This window comes from Chiloscyllium plagiosum, unplaced genomic scaffold (assembly GCF_037043375.1).
Source record: "Chiloscyllium plagiosum isolate Xiang-an unplaced genomic scaffold, Cpla_swu_hap1 HiC_scaffold_26, whole genome shotgun sequence".
NCBI classification, from domain to species: Eukaryota; Metazoa; Chordata; class Chondrichthyes; order Orectolobiformes; family Hemiscylliidae; genus Chiloscyllium; species Chiloscyllium plagiosum.
Window position 1 is genome coordinate 23,105,062 of NW_028270164.1, and position 25,780 is coordinate 23,130,841.

At 40.6% G+C, this 25,780-nt stretch overlaps 1 protein-coding gene across 2 annotated transcripts in view; it reads right to left on the reverse strand.

Annotated features, from left to right (window-relative positions):
- plxna2 (plexin A2) overlaps positions 1 to 25,780 on the reverse strand; it is a 498,163-nt gene that overhangs the window by 56,442 nt on the left and 415,941 nt on the right. For both annotated transcript variants that reach the window (XM_087973574.1, XM_087973575.1), the window contains exons 17-22: positions 22,814 to 22,907; positions 18,562 to 18,801; positions 9,015 to 9,158; positions 8,605 to 8,839; positions 5,883 to 6,025; positions 4,762 to 5,030 (exon numbers count right to left, since the gene is read on the reverse strand). In XM_087973574.1, the coding sequence (XP_087829700.1) occupies positions 4,762 to 5,030; positions 5,883 to 6,025; positions 8,605 to 8,839; positions 9,015 to 9,158; positions 18,562 to 18,801; positions 22,814 to 22,907 (1,125 nt within the window). The remainder of the gene's footprint in view (positions 1 to 4,761; positions 5,031 to 5,882; positions 6,026 to 8,604; positions 8,840 to 9,014; positions 9,159 to 18,561; positions 18,802 to 22,813; positions 22,908 to 25,780) is intronic.

Consider the following 25,780-nt stretch of genomic DNA (forward strand, 5'->3'; position numbering starts at 1 on the left):
GGCATTGTTCCTGGGCTAATGAATGGCATGTTCAATGTTGGAAAGGAGCTGCCACTAAGACTATCCAACCTCACTGAAAGCAAGCAATTTCTTGCTCCTAGTCATTGACACCTTATTGCAGAACCAGGCTCTTGGTACAGGAAATCTACATTTAAAAAGCAGCCACAAATAATGAATAAATTGCAAGTTGCAAGTTTTGGCAACACTGCTACTGTGTTTCAGAAGAGACATTAAACAAAGATGGCAGCTATCCCTATAAGTGGACATAAAGAATCCCATGGCACTACTTGAAACGTAGTAAGGGAATTCTCCCAGGATCCTGGCCACCACTAATGTTGGTGATATTACAGTGAAAATACAAAGACAGACACAAAGATTATAATATTAATAATACTAGATTGGAAACACATGAGGCTAAAGCAACAGCAGAAGCATTTTATAATCCTCATGCTTCATGCAAGAAATCTACATGATGTTGAAGAAATTCCACATGTTGTGAACTGAAATTTTACAATTCAGATCTTTTTGTCCAGCTTCCTGCAGTGAATGGACCTTAATATAAAACTTTTTATTGTGAACTGAGATTCTCAGATGGCAAGCTAGGAATCATATGCTCATAAAGAACTCACATTTTTACAGCACGTTCTCTGACCTCAAGACATCCCAAAGCACTTTACAGTCAATAAAATACCTCTGAAGCATAGCCACTGCTGTAATGTCGGAAATGTGGTAGCCAATTTACACACAGCATTGTCCCATAAACAACAATAAGAAAGGTGACTAGGTCATCTGTTTTGATGTTAGTTAAGAGATAAATGTTGGCCAGAATAACAAGAGAAATCCTCTACTCGTCTTAGAAGATCTTATGGCATTATTTAATGCCCTGCCAGGAGAATTTGGGCCTGAGATTAAAAATAATTTGAAAGGCACCTGTAATAGACAATATTCCCTCAGTTTTGCACAGTTACCAACTCGGATCATGTGCTCCTGTTCTTATATGTGGGACTTCAACTCATGACCTCTGACTCAGTTGTTTCTGTAATACCAATATTAGCAAAGACTAATGTACATAACGCTTTAGTTGGATCTTTCTACAACCTTATGTTTTCTTCCTATTTTATATTGTTGAAGCAAGATCATTACCAAGAAAAGCTTCTATCTCTACTCGTGCTTATGGTGAGAGAATCTGGTGCTCATGATTATTTTGGACCTTATATGTTCAGAGATCTTAAGATCATAGTCAGAGTTTAACCTTGCTTCCAAAGCTTTTGTGTTACTGTATAATTTGTGCCCCTTCATCACAGCTGTAATTTTCCAACCATTCCTCTTATTTCACAACAAATATGTTTCAGAGCTCAAACTGTAGTACTAATTTGACACAACTTGTGATGCAACTTTGTTAAATTTCATCTTGAGGCCAAGAACATTAATATGCTCACTATCCATTCATTATATCTGACTTCTGATCAAGTCTATCCCTCAGACACATTTCCTGATTTAAGGCCTAAACCAGCCTCTAGTCATTCAAGCTGCTCAAATCTAGGCAAAATAAAATCAAGAAAAAGCTTGGCAGAATAATCTCATTCAATTGCCTTCATATCCTGAATTTCAAATTCAGCTCTTACAATCAGTGATACATTTTACACAATTTGCAGCAAAATGGTTTCCTGATAATATGCATTGTCAAATATCAAATATCAGCAGTCATCAATTGCCAGTTAATGAACAGAAAAAAATAATAAAATAATTCATTTCCTGTCCTCATACTGTCAAATATGTCAAATATTCTATTTGGAAGAAACTTCATTTATTCCTAATAAAAAAAGAAATGGAGGTGATTAAAAGGACATTCTAAGTATGCCAATGTATTCCACGTGACTGGAAACAGGCTTAATTTCTTTGGGAGCAATTCCTGAAACAGAAGTCTTAATTTGATTTTGATGTACCATAGGAGAAATTGAGGTCTGCAGATGCTGGAGATCATGGCTGGAAATGTGTTGCTGGAAAAGCGCAGGTCAGGCAGCATCCAGGGAACAGGAGAATCGACGTTTCGGGCATAAGCCTGAAGAAGGGCTTATGCCCGAAACGTCGATTCTCCTGTTCCCTGTATGCTGCCTGACCTGCTGCGCTTTTCCAGCAAAACATTTCCAGCTTTGATGTACCATATACCTACAAGTAAACAAAACACATCTCTGTGAGCACTAATGGGAAGAATAAATACAGTTCTGCAGAGGTGAGAGCAAATGTGAAAGAACTTCAATTATACTCACATTGCATTACTGGACACTGTTAGCTCATACCTTGTTTGAAATCATTAACTTCAATTGTCACACAAACACAAGTAAATAATATACAACCCTCAGCTTGATCTACTAAATACTATGCCTTACAATCAGAAGCACACTAATGTGCTGCTTATGGTTATACTGCCCAAATAAGGAAAGGATGATTGCAATGCTTAATAATCTATTGTGCAAGTCAACTACTTACACAATACACTTCATCCATTTCATTGATATTCACAAAATAACCGTACAAGAAAAAGCACTTATGCTTTAATTGGCCACCAAAAAATCTCTATCCTATGCAACCCAGATAATATACAGTTGAAGAACATTCAAAGCATATATAAGATGACATTATACAAATCCATTGACTCAGACAAATAATGTATTGTGGTTGCAGGAAATTATCATTTACCCGTAGAAAGCACATAAAAATATGATAATCACAGAGATAAAGTAGCAGATATCATGAATCAAGCTGACATTTTCCCTTGCATTTACATAGATTAATGTAGCATGTCAGGGAATTAGCAAATTCCAGCTACTGATTCCAGATTTAATGACATCTATCTTTGACAGACTATGAGCCAACAGGCACATTGCCCTTTTATGATGAAGCTGTACAGTAATTTCTTGTTGCCTAGTTTTCTTGTTTTAATCTTGATTAGGCATTACAATGGTACATTGTGCTTTAATTTTGTCAAATCATGAAGCTAGTTCTTGAGCTAATTAGCAGGACTTATTTATGCAACATATTGGTTGTTGGGTTTTCCGAATTCACATTCGCTTCAAATTAAGAAATTTTGCAGAACGTCAACATCCTCGTATTGATCAACAAGGTTTACAAAGATTCCTGTATATGAAAATTGAGAGTTAATTTTCTTTCAGATTAAGGTATTGCTGATTTTCTCTCTCATATCTTTAGAATCAATCCCAGAATTTGATTGAACCACGTTGACAATCCATTTCTTCTCTATTAAAATAGGATAAGTTAAAACAAAAGACAAGAACTGATGCAGGAACAAATTATTGCAGATACTGAAAACAATAAATGCTGGAGATAACAACAGGTCAGGCAGTATCCATGGAGAGAGAGCAAGCTAACGTTGAGACCAGATGACTCTTCATCAGAGCTGAAGTGAAGTGTGGGGGAGAGTGGGATGGGGAGGGGAGGAGAGCTAAAAGGAAGGGAAGAAATGGTTCACAATTTAAAGGTGTTGAACTCAATATTAAGTCTAGAAGACTGCAATGTGCCTAGTCTGAAGATGAGATGTTGTTCTTCCAGTTTGTGCTGTGCTTCACTGGAACACTGCTGCATGCCAAGGACAGACATGATGTTGTGTTAAAATGACCTACAATGGGAAGATCAAGGTCATGTTGCACACAGACCAGAGGTGTTCCAAAAGCAATCACCCAGTCTGTATTTGGTTTCTCCAGTTTTGAGCAGGCCAAATTGGGTGCCGCGAACGCAAGACACAAAACTGGAAGAGGTACAGATGAAATGCTGCTTCACCTGGAAAGATTGTCTGAGCCCTTGGATAGTGAGCAAGGAGGAGATGAAGGGGAATGTGTTGCACCTTTTGCGGTTACATAAGAGGGTGCTGTTTTGGTGTGGCATGAGGGGACAAAGGTGCTGGTAGTGTGAAATGGACTATGCTGGCTCGGAGGGATGATCCCTGCGAAGTGCAGACGGGGGAGTCAGGGGAAGGTGTGTTTGGTCGTGGCATTCTGCTGGAGTTGTCTGAAATGGCGGAGAATAATCCTCTGAATATGGAGGCTGGTGGGATGAAAAATGAGGTCAAGGGGGGTCCTGATCACATTGTTGTGAGTGATGGGAAGAAGGACGAAAGCACAGGTGATAGGTCAGATGCAGTTGATAGCCCTGTCAACTACAGTGGGTGGGAAACTATGGTTATAGAAGAAGCAAGCCATGTCAGCAGCATTGTTTTAGAAGGTGGCATCATTCAAGCAAATGCAAAGTAGGCAAAAGAACCGCGAGATTGGGATGGAGTCCTTGCAGGAGGTGAGATGTGATGATCTGTAGTGAAGGGAGCTATGGGTATCTGTGGCTTTGTACTGGATGGCATTGGACAGTTTATTCCCTAGAAAGGAGACAGAGGTGCCAAGGAAAGGAAGGGAAGTGTTGGAAATGGACAATGGAAATGGATAAGAACTGATGCATTAGAGAGATTTTAAACAACAAGCAACCCTTGTAAGTTAAAAGGCAAACAATTGCTTTTACAATCAAACTTATAGCTGGCATTTCCCTTCAAAGTAAATATTATTCATATGAGCATATGGTTATTGCTGGGAAGTTTCTGCAACATCTACACTTTCTTTGAGCTTTATCATATCTATTGGCTCCAGTCTCATTAATTTTTCAAGGTAGCCAGTGAAATGCTTTTCGCTATGATTGTATTAGCAGGCATAATACTATTATTTATTTAACAACTCAACCATGGAAATTTTCTCTCACCTGCGAAGTAATAGTTTCGGATGGTTCTTGCTTTCAAGGTTTTTCTCAATGAGATCCGACAGTAGTCGCTTGAGGACATCGGTGGCGTATTCTAGCTTGCCTTGCAGTGCAGTCATGATCAGGGATGCCACATTTCCACGGTCTCTCATGGAAAAGCTCCGCTGCAATTCCAGCGTCCGAATGAAAGTCAACAAGAAAACCTTGTTGTTAATGAGTTGCCCAAAGAGTTTCAGTGCTTTCTCCACATTTTGCTGCCCATTTCCTGGAACCTTAAAAATAATGTTCAAAGGTAAGATACAGTAGGTCAATCAGGTCCTTTCCAAGTGAAAAATATTATTAAGCTCAATATCACTTACTATCTTTGTTTTTAGAAAAAGCATTAACAATGCATTCTGTAAATAACAGAATTTTCAGTTTTGACTCAAACTTTTGTTTTGTTTCAATTTTAAAAACTACAAGGAGATCTTACCTCCAGCATCCTTGGATGGGCACTGGGTGTTAAAATCGAGTGTGGGGTGCTGGAAAGGCACAGCAGGTCAGGCAGCATCTGAGGAGCAGGAGAGTCGATGTTCTGGGCAAAAGCCCTTCCCGAAACGTTGGCTCTCCCGCTCCTCGGATGCTGCCTGACATGCTGTGCCTTTCCAGCACCCCACACTCAACTCTAATCTCCAGCATCTGCAGTCCTCACTTTTGCCAACTGGGTTTTTAGAGGTTCAGTCCATTTGAGATCCATGATCTTATGCTATCAATGACATACATACGCAGATTGGGCATCCTGCTGCCACAAGCAGATTATCTCAACACTAGGATCAACACAAATTGTTGATAGCTGGCAGGCAGGTAGTTCCAGGGCTGGACAATCCTGTGATAAGCACCTTTATAATATTGCTTCACAAAAAAGTAATAATCAATCCTGGGCAACCAAGCCTCTAAATTATAATATCTAATGCGATATTAAATACTATTTGATATTAGTCTGGTTTAGGCAGGCCTGTGGGCTATTCATAGAGAGACTTTAGTAAATCTGGTAAAATGCTAAATTGTGCACAAAAACATCAATCATCCAGCTTCTGCTGAGCCAAACCATTGTCAGCCTTAATGTTTTTTAAATTTGGCTATACCTCGAGCTCCCGGAGAACTGGATGGTCCTCAATTCCAGGAAACAAAACTCGCATTGCATACGTCCTGTAGTCAAGATATGGAATTCCAGCTCGATCCAAATCGCTGGTTAACTCATTAATATCTGTCTGAAGTTCTGCAAAAGCTATGAAACAAAACAGAGCAATGGTCACACTGTTCATACTTTTGTTAAGTTTTCTTCAAAGGGACAGCCATTGAGAAAAGACAGAAACAGTTCTGGAAAATTTCTAGTTTATATATGTTCAATAAAGCAGAATACCTACTTACGTAAAATTGTACTTATGCTTTGCCTGGAAATTGCATAAATGTGTCTTTGCTTTTTGATAAATTGTTCACATTGAAAACAGCCCATCATTTCTCTCTGCTTCTAAGGGCATTCCCACAAAAGGTGTGAGAACCATCAAAGTGCACTTCATTGAACTGAACAGATTTCAATTGCAGACAGCCCAAATTACAACCTCAGAGGCTTCAAGAGTGAAACACTGACACTGAAACTAACAGACCACCTCCACAATATAATAATAAAAGTTAATAAATGAGTATACATGATCATCCCCTGATATTTTGGACCAGAATACAGTCAACAGTGATGCCTCAGATTTTAAGCGACAATATTTCAGCGTTATAAATCCAATTTAATGAGGCTCCACTGATACCAAGGGGTCTTGCTAGTAGTGATTACATGCCTGATGTGAGGCATTTTGATGTGTGAAAAGAAACCAAATGTTTCGGTATTCCTCTGATGATCAGGGCAAGCCACACTACAGCTTCAAATATTATTTAAGTAGGCCTGTTGCCAGGTTTATGATGTTTCTTTATTATACCTCTCTAGTGTATGTACTGGTGACAAGATTAACAAGATACCATTCTGGTTGGACAGCTGGACTTCCGTGACACGTTATATTGCTTTGCCTAAATTCTCTAACACTGAAAAATGGTTACTTTTAAACACTATTTGATATAACTCACTTGCTTCTAGTTCCTACTTCACTGGCGTCAAATTATTTGTTTTGGGAATTTCAACAGCTTTCCTAGACGTGGAAGAAAATTATCAGCACATTAAAAAGTGCAGGGAAGGCAGGCCCAATTACAGCAAATGTGTATGCAATCTCTGTAAAATAAGTGTCCTTATTGTTGGGTTCTGGTTAACCCACCTATTCACCAGGTCAGTATTTATAGCCTCTCTAGTTACCCTGAGGTTGTCTCGAACTGCTGTTAAAAAGCACCCTACAAACTATAGTGGTACAAGGAGGCAGCACACCACCAGCTACTTGGGACAACCAAGAATGACCAATAAATGCTGATCATGATCCTGTCAGTGAGACCTAAGACCGAATGAAAAAGAGATTGAATATTCCAGTGTATGCTAAACTTATAAAGTATTGCTGCTTTGGAGAAAAACTGAAGCCAGTTTATTTGATTGATAAGCAAGAACAAAAAAAAAGCAAGTAACAGTCCCAACCTGGATTATATTGTGCATTAAAAAACTCAATGTCTTATTTCCACAAATTAAATTATCAGTGTACAAAATTTAGCCCTTCTCTTAAGGGGTTACAGGGTGGCTCAGTGGTTAGTACTGCTGCCTCAAGTGCCAAGAGGCTCAGGTTCGAGTCCAGCCTCAGGCGACTGCCTGTGTGGTATGCGCACATTCTCCCTGTGCACTCCTGTTTCCTCCCACAGTCCAGGAATATCCAGGTTAGGTGGATTGGCCATGCTAAATTGACCATACTGTCCAGGGATGTGCAGGTTAGGTGGACTGGCTATAGGAAACAGGGTTATGGCGAGGCGGGTCTGGGTGGGATGCTTCTCAGAGGGTCCATGGGGATTCGATGAGCCGAATGGTTTGCTTCCTTAGGATTCTACCATTCTATATAAGTGCATTAGTAAGCATTTGTAATTCTTACATACGCCCCAGTCTTTTATTATATCACATTTCCAGTTCGTAAGTTCCCTTCGAAGCAAATTACTTTACTGCGCTAGGATATTAAATTAATAACGCGTCACTCATAGTCCCACAGCAAAACTACTTTGCTTTCTCATATTGAAAACTAAATTGAACAGCTGCTACAGGGTATGCTTTTGCCTATAAATAACAAACAAAAGTATGTTACTGGCCTGTAACAATTGGTATCAGACGTGCAGAACCTTCCAACTTCTAAAAAAAATCTATTTCCAAGAATAAAACTATTTCAAAACTAAGGAGTGTTGCATATGTTGAACTGTCCCCCTTTCAAGGTATGCAATCTTACTTAGCATTTTTTTGCCAAACGTTTCTAGAAGCATCAACATTGTGTAACTTTACAACTTAGTATTTGATTATTTAAATGTCTGCACAAAAGGAAGTTTTTTAGAAAAATCTTTTGCATCATTGGATGCATGTGATTGAAAACGTTTGCTGGTTCTGTGCTTTGACAGCACAGTTTGGAGAATTGGTGATAAGTTATTGTCATCCTGCCCTAATTTGGCAAGCAGTAGCACTCAAGTACAAAGACTGGGTCAAAATGTACTCTTAGAATTGGCAATCTAATATAGCTCTCCTCCCTCAAATCTGTCCTGTAAATTGCAGCAATTGTCAGATCAGGTGGTGAATTCAGCATTGAGGGCTCTGAAAGAGAATCCTAAATGCTGTCCTGTCTCAATTCTGATTCCAAACAACTTAATAATATATTACTTGCTTCAACAAAACCTTAGCTGGATCCTTACCTTCTTTGCATTCCAAAGCAACACGTGATTCAAGGTTATCCATCTGCATCTGCAGTCGTTTCAGGGTCAAGTCATTCTCCCTTGATTTTCTTTTGTAGGCAATCAGAACAATGACCACTATGACAAGCAGAAGGCCACCACCTGCCGCGATGCTGATAATGGCTGGGAGGGTGAGCAGGCTGTCAGATATGACATGAACCATCCCAGGGGAGAACTGCAGTCCACCTACCTGGACCTGTTTTAACAAGACATAAAAAAGAAATCAACATTTCAACTAAATATTGTTGTATGGCTTTCACCGTCTTGGTGGAGTTAGGGAGAGTTAGGATTTTCAGCGCATGTTTACATAGAGTACAGAATCAGACTGGATGCCAAGGAACAATTATTGCATGTGACTTCAAATTACTCACCAGGACCCTAAGCTGTCCACTTAAATTTGGAGGTTCACATAGTAACTGTGTCTCGGAAACAGTGACAGCACATGGAGTGTCGCCAATCAATACAGTATAATTCAGCTTTGCTCCACCAGCAGCAGGAGGTAAAAGGTTCCGACCCTGGCAACAGACAGACAAATGCTTGGTATTCGCATTTATGACAAAAAATTACAATCAAATATAATGTAAATCACAATATCGACATGATTGTTATAGACCAGTATTAGCAGATTACTAACAGTCACAAGATCACTGAAGTCTGACCGGTAAGAGGAGGCCATTCAAATAACGATTATTTCCCACTCCCAATCTCCTGCTTTCTCCCCATACCCCATTCAAATAATCCCTTGATGCCCTCATATGCCTGCTTGAATCTGCCTCCACTATACTTGCAGGCAGTGCATTCCATACCCTAACACGATGTGAACAGATTTATTTTTCTTACCTTACATTTGCTTCTTCTGCAATTCACTTTAAGTCTGTGCCATCTGGCTCTTAGTCCCATTACAAGTGGGAATAGTTTCTCCCTACCTGGTGTATCCAATCCCTTCCTGATTTTGAAAATCTCCATTAAATCTCCTTCTAGACTTCTTTTCACCAAGGAGAACAGGTCCAACATCTTTTGCGTAACTGTAATTTCTCATCAGAATAGATTCCCTACAGTGTGGGAACAGGCTCTTCGGCCCAACAAGTCCACACTGACCCTCTGAAGAGCAACCCACCCAGACCCGCTCCCCTATGTTTACCCCTGACTAATGCTATGGGCAATTTAGCATGGCCAATTCACTTAAGCTGCACATCTTTGGACTGTGGGAGGAAACCGGAGCACCCGGAGGAAACCCACACAGACACAGGGAAAATGTGCAAACTCCACACAGATAGTTGCCCAAGGCGGGAATTGAACTTGGGTCCCTGGCACTGTGAAGCAGCAGTGCTAACCACTCAGCCACCATACCATTCCCTGGAACTATTCTGGTATATTGCTTCTAAATATCTTTCTTATAATGTGCAGCCAGAATTGTACACAATTCTCCAGCTGAGGTCTGACAAGTATCTTATACAAGGTCAACATCATCTCCTTGCTCTTGTATTCCATTAATAAAAAAAACTGAGGATACCTAAACAATCTTCAGAGTGCTAAGGTGTATTCTCATATCTCTCCATCAAAAAATCCATGGCTAAGATATTTTCATTATTTTGGAAGATTTCTAAGTACAAATTTAATCATGATTTTTTAAAAGACACAGTGACCACATGCAATTACCATTTTGAATGCTGAGCTAGAATTACTGCCCTTTGACATAAAATATAACTAGGCATGGCAAGATGTTTCTTACTTATAGAGGAGAAAGGAGCCCTTTGTAGCTAAGACTTTTAACTCCCAGAAACTAAGAATAAAACATCATAATTTGTCAGCTTGCTTCTATTCTAAATTCTGTATTACATTTAATCAATGTTACAATTATATGCACCATGGTCCATAGTTGGATATCAGTTAATTGCTGTCATCTCTTTGGCTCAATTGTAACTGGCCTGATAATCAACCATAAAATTCATTTTGATGATATAATTCAGCACAAAAGTAGAGCAAAGGATACTTTAATATGCCTTTATGAAAAGGTCAGAAATATGATTTTGAAGTGAGATAGCTGTTTTATTTTACAGCCCTCTTTGACCCAGTTAAGGCGGCCAGTTCTCTGCTCCCTGTGAATACTGGTCTGACAATCAAAGTTAAACTGCTGCTGGACATTTTTTTTTGATTGAGCTTTTTGAAGAAGTAACAAAAAGGATTGATGAGGGCAGAGCAGTAGATGTGATCTATATGGACTTCAGTAAGGCGTTCGACAAGGTTCCCCATGGGAGACTGATTAGCAAGTTTAGATCGCATGGAACACAGAGAGAAGTAGCCATTTGGATACAGAACTGGCTCAAAGGTAGAAGACAGAGAGTGGTGGTGGAAGGTTGTTTTTCAGACTGGAGGCCTGTGACCAGTGGAGTGCCACAAGGATCGGTGCTGGGTCCTCTACTTTTTGTCATTTACATAAATGATTTGGATGTGAGCATAAGAGGTACAGTTAGTAAGTTTGCAGATGACACCAAAATTGGAGGTGTAGTGGACAGCGAAAAGGATTACCTCAGATTACAACAGGATCTGGACCAGATGGGCCAATGGGCTGAGAAGTGGCAGATGAAGTTTAATTCAGATAAATGCAAGGTGCCGCATTTTGGGAAAGCAAATCTTAGCAGGACTTATACACTTAATGGTAAGATCCTAAGTACTGTTGCTGAACAAAGAAAAATTGGAGTGCAGGTTCATAGCTCCTTAAAAGTGGAGTCGCAGGTAGATAGGATAGTGAAGAAGGCATTTGGAATGCTTTCCTTTATTGGTCAGAGTATTGAGTACAGGAGTTGGGAGGTCATGTTGTTGCTATACAGGACATTGGTTAGGCCACTGTTGGAATATTGCGTGCAAATGTGGTCTCCTTCCTATCGGAAAGATGTTGTGAAATTTGAAAGAGTTCAGAAAAGATTTACAACGATATTGCCAAGGTTGGAGAATTTGAGCTATAGGGAGAGGCTGAATAGGCTGGGGCTGTTTTCCCTGGAGCATCAGAGGCTGAGGGGTGACCTTATAGAGGTTTATAAAATCATGAGGGGCATGGATAGAATAAATAGACAAAGTCTTTTTCCTGGGGTGGGGAATCCAGAACTAGAGGGCATAGGTTTAGGGTGAGAGGGGAAAGATATAAAACAGACGTAAGGGGCAACTTTTTCACACAGAGGGTGGTACGTGAATGGAATGAGCTGCCAGAGGAAGTGGTGGAGGCTGTTACAATTGCAACATTTAAAAGGCTTTTGGATGGGTAAATGAATAGGAAGGGTTTGGAGGGATATGGGCCGGGTGCTGGCAGGTGGGATTAGATTGGGTTGGGATATCCGTTTGGCATGGACGGGTTGGACCGAAGGGTCTGTTTCTATGCTGTACATCTCTATGACTCTATGTTGCTGTCCTATCCATGAGTGCAGTCCCTTGCTAGGATACAGACAAGGACTACTTTTAACTTTATCCAACAGCTATAAGATTATTAAATGAAATTCTGCAAAATTTCATAGAAATCATTTACGATTTCATAGAAGTCATTTACGATGACTTTTCAACATTAATTACTCTGTAACATTGAAGAAATATTTCATTATTCTATTGGTATTCAAAGGTCATGTGATGAGATCTGAAAATTGCAGAAAGGTTACATCATAAAACTTTATGTAAGTCACACTGCTGTACACCATGTCAGTGTAGAACATGAGGATACCTTAAAAATTGAATCACCTCCATTTAAAGTTCAAGAAAGTATTAAATGCAGGGAACAACTTAAATAAAATAATCTATGGTACTCCACTTCGTCAAATAGGTACATGTCAGTGTGATTTTCATCATACACACAAAGCAGCTTCAGGGAATCTGGGGAGGGATGGGGTGATGGGGAAGGGATTGATAGAGGCCCTTTGCTTCCGCATTTGAAATTGGTTAGTATGGCTATTCATTTTCCAAATGGTACTTTTTCTCAATCTTTAAAATAGCAATAATTACTGAACAATGGAACCAAGTTATTAGCTAAGAACTGAGCAGAATTAGAAGCAAAATTTACTGTCAGCGTCATGAAAATGCTAAATGTAACTGGCCAAGGTTAAATAGCATAGATTATGAAGTGAGATTTATCATCAAGTTTCATTAGATTATTTTGCTGATTTAAGGGGAAAATTCAGAGCGCTGTGTCTTGTTGAAAGTTTGACCTGCTATTATTCATCTCCCTCAGAAGATTAATTAAATTGGATAGCGATAATACTATCCATGATTCGTCTAAAGTCCTACAATTCAAGAAGTTATTTTTCAAATGCTCGAGGCCTTTGCGAATTCAAGCATCTTAGCTATGGTATTGCTTGCTGCAATGTACAGTGAGCATTCAAAACAGTCCTATTAATCAAGTGAGTTCAGTGTTCTCAATGCTGGGAATCATGATGTTCCAAAATGCTTGAAACACTATAACGAGCACACAATATGTTGGCATATGCAGGTTCAGTCCAAAATATACTGTTCTTGTACTGCATTTTCAATGGTGCTTACAATCTATCGAAAGGTGATGGAATAAATCCAGCGACCCCATGCTACCAAGAGAGAATCTCAACTGAAGAGACAGGGGCATGGGAACAGGGCTTCAACATGATTGCAGTGATTTTCTGACTTGCACTCCTTATGAAAGAGAGTCCATGTTGGGATCATGGGGTCACTGAATTTATCCTTCTATATTCTGTAATATTGCTTGCTTGCACATTATATAATAGGATAACAATTGCTTATAATACAGTATTTTCACCTGAAGGTTTGAGGTGGTTATGAAACTCTAATAAATTTTGTTTTTACTTGATGATATGTATGAATTCTGAGTTCTTGGATGCTAACGAGACCCGCTTAGGCCATAATTCTAATTCAAGTCGAGTTCTTTATTTGAAAAATTACCAACTATAAATGAGCTAATATGGTTTGTTTAGGCTAGTGAACAAGGTAAAAATTAAAATTAATGGGTAATTTGGCATTTTGCACACAATCTAAAACACCATAAATGAGGTGCACAAGTGTCTTTTTGAACTATATCCAGGTATAGATTGTCGTCATGAACATTTAGCCAAGGGATTATTGGCAAAACAGCCATTTCTTGCAAAATGCCCCAAACCTTTAGAGACACAATATCACTTTCTGTCTTACTAAAATGATAAAGCAATGAAAGACTGTGTCAGCCTGAGTTCAGTTGGGAGCTCAGACACTTCCCTGGGTCTAAAATGTGCTCTCAAGTCTTGAGCAGACAGGTTGACACAGAATGCAGAACTAAGAACTGAAAGTGCTGGGCAAACTCAGCAGGTTAGGCAGCATCTGTGGAGACAGAAACCAAGCTATTGTTTTGAGTCCAGTATGACTGTCCTTCAGAACCTGGTTTGACAATGTATCTGGCAATACATATCGGACTCAAAATCTTAACTTTGTCCCTCACTCCACAGATGCTCCCAGACCTGTTGAGTTTCTCCAGCACTTACTGTTCCTTCTTTCAGATCTCCAGCATCCATACAACTTTGCTTTTACCTGAAAAGCTGTTGCACTGTTGAATATTACATCTTTCAGATGGGATGAGGCTCCAGTCCTTTCAGGTGTACTTATAAGATCCTACTGGACCTCTCCCCAATTATGGCCAAAATCTATTCCCTAAACCACAAGACTTAAATCTCTTGCTGAACAGAGAGGCGTGAGGTTATGGAAGCATTTCAAAACACAGATGACAATTTGAACTGAAGACTTCCTTGAACAGGATCAATATAGTTCAGTGGGTACAGGAGATAATAACGATAGGTCAGTTTGCTGAACATCTAGGAAAAGGGGTCAAATCCATAATAAAGGGTATAATAGCAAAGAATTTAGAAATACATACTGCAATCAAGCAGAGAAGGGAAAACCATGTGTAACACATTTATTACAATTCTTTGAGGAGATAGTGAGCAGGATAAAGGGTTACCAGTGGATGAGCTTTATTTGGATTTCCAAAAAGCATTTTATAAGATGCTGCACAGAGGTTACTTAACTAATTAAGAACCTGTGGTATTGTGGGTAGTATATTAACATGGATTCTGGATTGACTAACTAATACAAGTCAGAGAATGAGGAAAATGGAGCATTTCAGGACAGCAACCTGTAATTACTGGAGTGCTACATGAATCGGTATTTATAGAAATAATTTGGATGAGGAAAATGAATGTACTATTGCCCGGATTGCAAAAATGGGTGGGAAAGCATAGTAAGGATGTCGCAGAGACCGCAGAGGGATGTCAACAGGTTGAAGTGAAGTGGGCAAAAAACTTCGAAGATAGAATATTACATGGGAAACAGGAGATTATGCACTTTGGCATGAAGCAAGCAGCATTGAATATAGTACTTAAATGGAGAAAGACTGCAGAAAGCAGCAGCATGGAGGAATCTGGGGGGCCTCATACCTGTATCACAAAAAGCTACAGTACAGAATCAGCAGGTAATAGGGAAGGGAATGAGATTAATGGCGTTTATTTCAAACAGAATTCAGAGTCTTGCTAAAACTACATAATGCATACTATGTTATGCTACACCTTGAATAATGTGAACAGTTCTGGGTCCCTTATTTTAAGAAAGATATACTGACATTGGAGGCATCCAGGCAAGGTTCAGTAGGTTGGTTCTGTGAATAGAGGGATTTTCTTATGAGTAGAGGTTGTGTAGATTGGGTTTGTACTTAAAGTTTAGATGAACAAGAACAGACCTTATTGAAACATACAAATCTTAAAGGACTTGACAGGATAGAGGAGGAGAGATTGTTTCCTTTTTTAGAGTGTCTCAGACCAAAAAGCATAATCTCAGAGTAAGGGGTTACCTGTTCAAGATAAAGTTGAGGAAGATTTTTTTTGAGAGGGTGGAGAATCCATGGAATCCTTTACTACAGATGAATATAGAAGCTGCTCATTAATTATATTCAAGGCTGAGATAAATACTTTTAATCACGAAAGGAATCAAAGGTTAAGGTGAAAAGGCAGGAACATGGATTTGAAAATAATCAGATGACACATGATTTCATTGAATGGCAGACCATATTTGATGGGCTGAATGGTCTATTTTTGTTCCTACATTTTATGATTCAAGGCCTGGAATACGATGTACTACACCTGATTACATTTTTCTCAGCCGCCTATCATTTTTAAAAAATACTGCAAATTATTAACATGTTGCAAATCTCTCTCCAAGTATCAATACTTTTATAGGAGAAAGTGAGGACTGCAGATGCTGGAGATCAGAGCTTAAAAATGTGTTGCTGGAAATATGCAGCAGGTCAGGCAGCATCAAAGGGACAGGTGAATCAACATTTCGGGCATAAGCCCTTCTTCAGGAATGAGGAAGGTGTGCCAAGCAGGCTAAGATAAAAGGTAGGGAGGAGGGACTTGGAGGGGGGCGGCGTTCGGAATACGATAGGTGGATGGAGGTTAAGGTGAGGGTGATAGGCCGGAGAGGGGGGGAAGAAGATTGCAGGTCAAGAAGGCGGTGCTGAGTCGGAGGGTTGGGACTGAGAAAAGGTGGGGGGAGGGAAAATGAGGAAGCTGGAGAAATCTGCATTCATCCCTTGTGGTTGGAGGGTTCCTAGGTGGAAGATGAGGCACTCTTCCTCCAGGCATCGTGTTGCCATTGTCTGGCGATGGAGGAGGCCAAGGACCTGCATGTCCTTGGTGGAGTAGGAGGGGTGGTTGGGTTGGTTGGTGCGGGTGTCCCAGAGGTGTTCTCTGAAATGTTCCACAAGTAGGCGGCCTGTCTCTCCAATGTATAGGAGGCCACATTGGGTGCAGCAGATGCAGTAAATTGTGCGCGTGGAGGTGCAGGTGAATTTCTGATGGATATGGAAGGATCCCTTGGGGCCTTGGAGGAAAGTGAGGGGGGAGGTGTGGGCGCAGGTTTTGTATTTCTTGCGGTTGCAGGGGAAGGTGTCGGGAGTGGAGGTTGGGTTGGTGGGGGGGTGTGGATCTGACGAGGGAGTCATCTTTCCGGAACACTGATAGGAGTGGGGATGGAAATATATCCTTGGTGGTGGGGTCTGTTTGGAGGTCGTGGAAATGACAAAGGATGATACGATGTATCTGGAGGTTGGTGGGGTGGTAAGTGAGAACCAGTGGGGTTCTGTCCTGGTGGTGATTGGAAGGGTGGGGTTCAAGGGCAGAGGAGCGGAAAGTGGAGGAGATGTGGTGGAGAGCATCGTCAACCACGTCTGAGGGGAAATTGCGGTCTTTGAATAAGGAGGCCATCTGGGTTGTTCGGTATTGGAATTGGTCCTCCTGGGAGCAGATGCGGCGAAGGCGAAGGAATTGGGAATATGGGATGGCATTTTACAGGGGGCAGACTGGGAGTCTAGGTAGCTGTGGGAGTCAGTCGGTTGTTTTCAAATCTGCTAAACAGATCCTGAGTGCACAGGATTCTTGAACTACTTGAACAGCAGGAAGTGTAGAGGTCGCAGTAGGTCTAGTCATGATATCATCACCTTGCCACATGATAAAATCCATTTATCTCAGATAATTTATCTTAACACCAACTGCAAAAATAAAGCCAATACTAGAACCTTCAAAACATCAATTACAGCTGGAAAATATCACAGTTGGAGGTGAAGTGGTTGTCGCTCCTATGAGCATTCTTAATAAACAAACACTTAGCATTTTAAAATCATAATTTTTGAATTAGTGTTCTTTTCTTTTTTGCAAAAGAGTCTGCATTATTTTTCTCCAGGCTGATGGTTCAAGAAAATTAAGTCTTTTAAAATAGCCTGCTGTGCAGAATGAGACAATTCTATTCAGTCCCTTGTCAGTGCTGTTGTTCAATTAGAACCATCTACTATAATCCCATTTCCCCCTTATTCATTTTACACATATTAATCCAAATGCCCTTTACATGATATTAATGACTCCTTTCTCAATTAGCTGTTAATGGTTAAAGCACTACATGTTCTAATTACCTGAATATAGAAAAAAAAACACCCCCTCACATTCTTTGTGATAACCTTGAAATTATGATTCCTTCATTTTCTTTTCAGATCAATTTGTTATACCAGTAAGCTTTCACTGTTCATCCATTTTCCCATTCTTTGGAAACAATTAAAGTTAGGTCCTTTCCCATTGCATGCAATTTTGACTTATGTTATTTATGTACCTATTTTCAAATATTATGGCAAACCCCTTCCCAAAATTTCTTCTACATATAGTCTTCAAATGTAAGTTCATGGAGATCCATCCACTGAAAGCCTAGCTTCCACAAGCTAGTTTGATAAATACTCTGCAATTTACCAGGGAAAAAAATCACATGCACTGTGATAGGGAGAAAGAAACACATACATACAAGAGACCATTATTAGAAGGAAGTAACTTTTCATTCTTCGGTTAAATTGGTTGAACTTTGTAGCTTTCTATATATGAACAGATATAGCAGCAGTGTTATCTTCCTCACTGACTAAAACAGTTCAGAAAATCTGAATTCAAATTTCATTAGGCAGTTGAGAACTAGAATTGTTAATAAAAACAAATTGGTACAAAAATAGTCACGAAACTGTCAGACTGTCATAAAAACCGAGTGTTTCACTAGAGTCTGTCAGCAAAGGCTTTACCCAGCCTTGCCTGTGATTTGATCATTGGTGACTTTTAGCTGCACTCTGAAATTTCATAGGAGGCCAGTTAATTTGTGACTGATACAAGACATCCCATTGCGTTCTCAGGACAATTGGGGATGGTTAATAAACAGCATGCTGGTCAGCAACACCTACAACTGAAGAACAAAATGAAGAATCTTCTAGATCAACCTGGTATTATCATCAAAGGCTGTTATTTGACTGACACATCGAATGAAAACCAATATCTATAAATTTCATTGATGGGTTAAGGGTGTAATATTGCATTCCAACTTACGGATCTTAGCACATACTTTCAGTATAATTGGGGAGCCTGGCTTCTGTTCCAACATGCCTGTCGTACTCAGAGGTTCAAATGTCGGGTTGGGGTAGAAGATGAAATTTGTATTATTGTAGATAAGCAGCGTCTGCACGTTGTCAAAGACAAAACCAAACTCATCTGGCCGTTCCACGGTGTCTATCCCTGGTCTGTACTCGTGTGTAAGAGCTGGGGCACGACAAGTCATGGTCGTTGAATTCAGTACTTCACACACCTGGTGGTACAGAATAAAAAAAATCAACATTTAACTTTTGAAATATTGCCTACACTTTCAAAATCCTGAATGTTCTGCTTTATAACCTGCATTTTTCATTAATATCTAATACATTATCTTGTAAGAGATGTGCATTAAAGCAAATCAAAAAACACTTACACCCAACACTTTTGGAATCACTTCAGAACTATTTGAAAACTGGTAGCCCTCAAAAGTCACTAATATTCTAAAAGGGCTATATAGCTCTATTCATAATGAATGCAATAGAAAAATAGTCATTGTACTGTAAGTAATACTAATTAACAGTATAGCAATTATGCCTACAAGTTGTTGAGTTATATCTTGGGGATTCACACTGCAGCACCACTGACATCTCCTATTTTTGTTTTGCAGTGCAAGCTATTTTCAAGTTTAGCATGATCTCACCTAACAGTAAGTTGCTTTACAAAGAATGCAAAATAAACCAAAGTAAAACCAAAGTCCAAAGTATCAGAGAGTTTGGGCAGGATTTTCATCCTCCACTAACGCCAAGATCAGGGTGGGAAGATGCTCAAAATAGTGACACCAGTCAACATATCAATTTTACAGCTTCAACCTGCCCCCTGGCCATTTTTCTGGAAGAAGAGTAACTGGTTAACCTCATTGACAGTAACTGCTTAAGCAAGTGGGTTTGAGTGGGTGGAACTCTATGGAGTTACTTCAAGCCAATTGAAGTGGACTTTTCCCATTGCCCTCCAGGTTCCCTGAGCCAGACGGTTTTTCTGCTGGAGGCTGTCACCAAGCTGGTACTCTAGCCAGGCTTAACTACCTACCCTGCAAAGCCATTTTGTATTAGGATTTTCAAGAAGTTGGAGAAGAGGGCTCCAACATTTCCAAGAACCCTCAGCATCATGTATCTCTCACAGCATCCTGCTGCAATTTCTGAGCTGGAAGGCATCTGATCGACCCCCCTCAGCTTTGAGAGTCCACCTGTCTCAGTGTGCCAATCCGCTGGCCATTAATTGGCTGCTTACAGTAAATGACCATTTCCCACAGTGGACCTCTCATGCACAAAACTACTGGCCAATCTTTTGGACTCATCAGCACCAGAGGGCAGCAATGGCCGATACCTGTATCACACCTCACACCTACCTGAGGTCTCAGATCAAGGAGGGAACTCAATCTACAGATGATTGTGGGGGGCTTTGGCGGGGGGGGGGAATGTGGGTGTTGAGAGAGAGTCCAGCCACAGTTTCTCCCCAAGAGCTGACACACCACAGGGCTTGTTTGTTGGACTCCCTCCTGCTGAGCCCCACACTCAGCTCTGTTTTAAATACCAGTGCTGGCTGGATGAGCTTCTTCATTGCTGACTTAAATGCCTCAATAGGTGGCAGGATAGTGAGGTCACCCAGAGGTCTCCAACCACCACATCCCTGACATAGAGGGTGGGGGTTGGGAGCAAAAGTCTGCAGGGTCCTCGCTCACCATGCTCCCACTCAATTGAACATTTCCCCACCCCCATTGAACCCACAAGAGGACGACACAGGATTTTGTCTATAAATTCTGTAAATAGCACTCACATATTGATTACGTATTATTATAACGCATAGGAACTAAACTGTGCTGCAAATTATGTGAACACATGAGATCAATGCTATGTTCCCTCTAGTCTTTAAAACACTGCGGTGATACCTTTCCTTTCTACATTAAAGAAAATCGATATCCTTACAGGCTACAATGATGTACCTGAACTATAGTTTGATGTACAGTAAGCTTTATTTTTCATTTCACTTTTCCTCTAGGGAAAGTTAATTTGAACTAAATTTCCTAGCATGAATACACTTCACAAATGAGATCCTGTGAGCTGAAGCAAAACTGGACATTCTAGATATTGAATTGAAATTCCATACGGTCAATTCACTTGAGTCAAGCAAACTCCCACGAGTTTTTTTTTCACAGAGAGGAAATAGCTAATTTACTTAATTAAAGAATGACCACAGATAAAATACAAAATTAAATCTACATAGATTTCTCTTTCTCTCATCCTCTGAGTTTCATTTCTCTTTATGCTGACAAAGCTTCTTTTGTCTAAAGTTAATCTTCCATTAAACACCATTAAAGAGATTCAGAAATTCCATTAACCCTCTCTATGTGAATCTAAAAGCTGAGGATTTTGCACAAAATGCATTAGCTCTTCTGCATTCCACAAAGCTGCAGTGCATCATCCTGAAATTGCAGCTCATTGTTTTTTGACTGGATTTAAGGCTTATTGTGGAACAAAATACTTAAAATGCTGCTTCTTAATCCTTCTCTACATTTGCAATATTTATGAGAATAAACAATAAATGATGACTCCAAACACCCATTATGCTTATATTAAATTTATTAGATTAGACAAAATATTAATACAAAATCTGATTGGCTGTTTGGACAAAAACAGGCTGCAGAGTTGTGATGAAACCCTGCATTTTGAAGTGTATTATTTCATTCAGATTTTCAGCATCTGTAGAATTTTGCTTTTGTTCCCATCGATGCCCTGTCACCTTCACCCAGCCCATTGTGCTTCGCTGCCCCACATCTCCTCACAACCAGGCACAAGGGCATTCACCAAGCTAGATCACTTTTACAGGACAAGCTGACACATTAACGGAAGGGAGATGACCAAACTCAGAGGAAACACTGGCATCAGTACAAATGCTCCTGCCACTAGTGGAGATCACCATCTATGTAACTTGTGGAGGTATACAGCCAGGCAGATGGCTGGGCTAGTAGCATTCCGAGTAAGAGGAGGAAGGACTATTCTTGTGGTGGACGTCCTCTCCTGCAGGAGATTTTCCAATTGCAAACACTAGGCCATTGTTTTTATCTCAAAGAATTTTTTTTCTAACTTGTCAGCACTTCACAATTTAAAAACTTAATTGAAAATTTTCCTTAATATGCTACAGTCGAATGAGAGATTATGTGAGATCGAAACAATACAACTATCATGCAGAAACAAAAACAGAAATTTCTGGAAAAGCTCAGCAGGTCTGGCTGTGGAGAGAAAGCAGAGTTAATGTTTCGGGTCCAGTAACCTTCCTCAGAACTGATGGTAGCTATGAAAAAGTTGTTTTTTATGCAGAAGGTAGGGTATAGGGAGAGGGTAAGGAGTAAACTATAGGTGGAGATAGAGCTCACGAAAGAGAACAACAGTTGGACAGATAAAGAAGTAGATAATGATAATCCTAGGAGAATGAGTAGCTACTTATGGGGACGATTAGTGACTAACAACGGGTTGTGTGTAATAGCAGTCCATGTGATAACAAAGCCCAGTGTGTGAGGTTGGGGTAAAGACATGGGAGAAGGTAGCTCAAGGCCTAAAATTGTTGAACTTGATACTGAGTCTAGAAGGTCCCCATGTAGAAAATGAGGTGCTGTTCTTCCGGCTTGCACTGAGCTTTGTTGGAGCACTGTAGCAAGTCTGAGACAAAGATGTTAGTCAGGGAACAAGGTGGTGTGTTGAAGTGGCAGGCAACTGGAAGCTCAGGGTCTTTTTTGCAGACAAAATATAGGTGTTCTGTGAAGTGGTCACCCAGTGTACTCTTCATTTTCTCAAATGGAGAGGAGACCATATTGTAAGCAGCGAATGCAGTAGACTAGACTGAGTGAAGCAAGGGTAATGTGCTGTTTCACCTGGAAGGTGTGTTTGGGCCTTGATTACTTTGGAAGGAGAAAGTAAACAGGAAGGTGTTACTCTTCTGCAGTTGAAGGGTAAGGTACCATGGGGCTGTTCGAATGAAGGAGGAGTGGACCAGGGTGTCCCAGCTGGAATGGAAGGATGACAAGGGGAGGGGAGGGGAATATGTATCTGGTGGTGGTCAGATGGAGTTGGCAGAAATGGTGGCTAATGATCCTGTGTTTGTGGCTAATGGTGGGATGCTAGGTATCTATCATTCAATATCACTATTATATAATGGAATAAACAAACTAGTATTTGGTGCACTAAGGTAATTCAGTATCAAACACAAATAGCATACACCAATCCATAACTTACATTAAGAGATTCCCGGTTGTTATGCTTCACACGGATCCTTGGCTCCTGGATTATATCCAAGTTTGTTCCAAACACAGTTAAAGAAGTATTTCCACTAAGGTATGACAAAGAACAGAGCTTTTTTAACTTGATAAATATTGAACAAATTTGACTGTTAATAGATAACATTTCAATAAATAATTTACAGCTTCATAGCCTCATAACAAAATCACATTAAAATACGATGATAGTTGTGTGTTGAAAGAGGCACGATCTTCATAAAAAATGGTTTGTCTATTTGTCATTTTACAAAGGCAAGCTAGAAATCACATCAAAGGTCATTATTTTGCCACTTTTATGGAGCCCATAATGTAAACAGTAGAAGCTACTCCAGATCTTCATCCTCAGTCGTCTAAAACTTCAATGGGAAGATGGCTGTTTCAACCAAAATACTAGTAGCCCATAGAATAATCTCTGTCATCAACACTAGAGAAAGTGAACAATTTCTTCTGTATATTAAAATATTGAGATCTGCATTAAACCCCCTCAACAACAGCATTTCTGCCCATCCTGTAAGTGGTTCAGGTGTCTTAAATTCAGTACCATGCCTACTTTGCCCAAATTCTAAACATACAATTGCGTAACCCGCAGTTATAACAAAACAATGCTCTTGTGATTTGATTCAAACATTTTTCCAATCTTTCTGAAGGTGGCCAGTAGAAGATAGGGATCAATGTCAGATAGGAATTGTGTGATTTGCTTATTTCATTAGAAAGAACTGAAACAAATGTAACAATGGGCAGAGTGTTTGTTCCATGAAATCTGGCGGGCAAACAACATGGAGCAGCATAGTGGTATCATCCCAACGCCAAGGTACTTTCTGGAGAAGGGTCTGTGGCAGAAGTGATATCTAACTGCATGTGGCATGGAGTAAATTAGGGCAAGTTACATGTCAATTTAGACCAATTGGCAGACACGACTTAGTCCAGCTCCCCCACACTCCCCTTGAGGTCAGGCAGCCTTCCACAATGGCAGTTTAATTTTTAAAAATGTGAATGTTTTAGAAGTGAGAAGAGGGTACATCAAGATGGAATTACCATCACTCCTATCTGTAAGAAGAAGTTGCAGTTCCTTCTGCTCTGAGCATCCACACCACATCCTTAATTGGACAGTGAACACACTGACCACAAATTGGCCAATTTGGGAAAAGCCACTGCTGGGTTACTATTTCTAACACAACATGGGGTCAGGCCCCACTTGAGTGAGATTCATGGTGCCCAGGCTACCATGGCTTGGAGCAACTTTTCTCATGCAATCTTCTGCTCAATTAAATATGCAACCGGACCATTTTCTCAGGGAAGCCAGCATTGATGCCATTGGCGCTATATTGTAATCCCAGCTGCACACCATTTCAGTTGCACAAACTGGGTATCACCCCTCACACACTGGTGCTTGACCTTTGTCACCAAAGACATGGCCCAGACGAAAGAAAACTGCCTTCCCTGCCTCGTGGACAAAGATTCTGGAGGACCTGACTGATGGGGCGGTGAAGAGGAAAGCAATGCTCTCTCCTGTAGTTGACCACAGGAAGTCATACCACCTGATCAGGCCAACTTCAATGCAAATTGCAGTCCTGGAACTGCTGTGTCTGTTCTGAAGTGGATGCTTGGTGGTGCAAGAAGGAAGTCAATGATCTTTTGTGCTCTGCAAAGGTGTCACCATCTTCTGTCTGCTTCCTCACACTCAACACTGTCAGTCACTCTTACTTTGACACTACACACGCCACTCCCCAAGGCTCAGCGCCCACAGCTCTTACTCTTACTGTTCTGTGCAGCATTCCCACTCAGTGGCTCTCACCTATTCCATCTGCACTGACTGCTAACACTTCCTCCCCTCTTAACTTACTTCTCACTCACTGCAGACACTTCACCAGTTCTCCTGCTCCTGTAGTACCGTTACTTCAATCATATCAAATCCTTTCCTAAGTCTCACTACAGGAAACATTGGCCTAACCTTTGAACTGATGCTTCCACAGTGCTTTGACCAGCCTATCTATGATTCCCCGATAATTTCACACTCAACGTGTAGGACTGATCATAGCCCAATCTCTGGGTTTCAAGCACACAGATCCCCAGACTCTAGTCGGACCAGGTGCTTGACCAACTGTGACTGAGGTCCTGGAGGGCTAGAATTGAACAGGACCCCTCTCTGTCATCCCCTCTCCTCCTCTAAGGTCCACCATCCCTTTGAGTTTCACATATGACTGTTTGCTTGAAACGTATGCAACATATTTGCCATGTAACCTGCTGCACATGCTACAGGTGTGATCCTTGACGTAGCATAGTGCAACACAGGGAAATGTCCACCCACTCACCTGTAAAGAGTCTACACTGTCACCATGCTGCTGATCTGTCCCTTTGCACCTAAAATTAAGGCATACCTCAAAAGGCTGGCAGCATGTAACTTGACACTAAAAGTGCTGTATGTTAAGAAAGCAACGTGATCCACACAGAGGCTGGTGGCTGCAAGTCTGTGCTGAAGCCACTGAGTGTACACTAAGAAAGTAACGTGAAGTTATAGATTCTCTGAGCAAGTGCAAAATCAGTGAACCCTAAGGAAGCAAGTGAAAAGCCATAAGCTGCATCCTGTGCAGATATACTTGAAATGTTTGTCGCTGAACACAAAGTGATCTGGTGGAAACATGCAAGTCACAGGTATACCTGAGCTCTAAAATAAAATCCTGAAGGGTTGAAGTGGTGTGTGATTTATTCCGACGGCAGCCACAATGAAATGGTAAGGCTGCTGGTTTGACAATGTCGATGTATGTGAATGAAGGGTTGAGGAGGGTGGTGGCCATATAGCATATAGGCACACTATGCTGAACACACAGTTGATGGTGACTGGATCAAGCATTCAGGAAGCTTTAGCTGCCAAGTACCTGTTCTGACTTACATCAGAATCTTTTTGCCATCCAGTTTCTTGGGCACC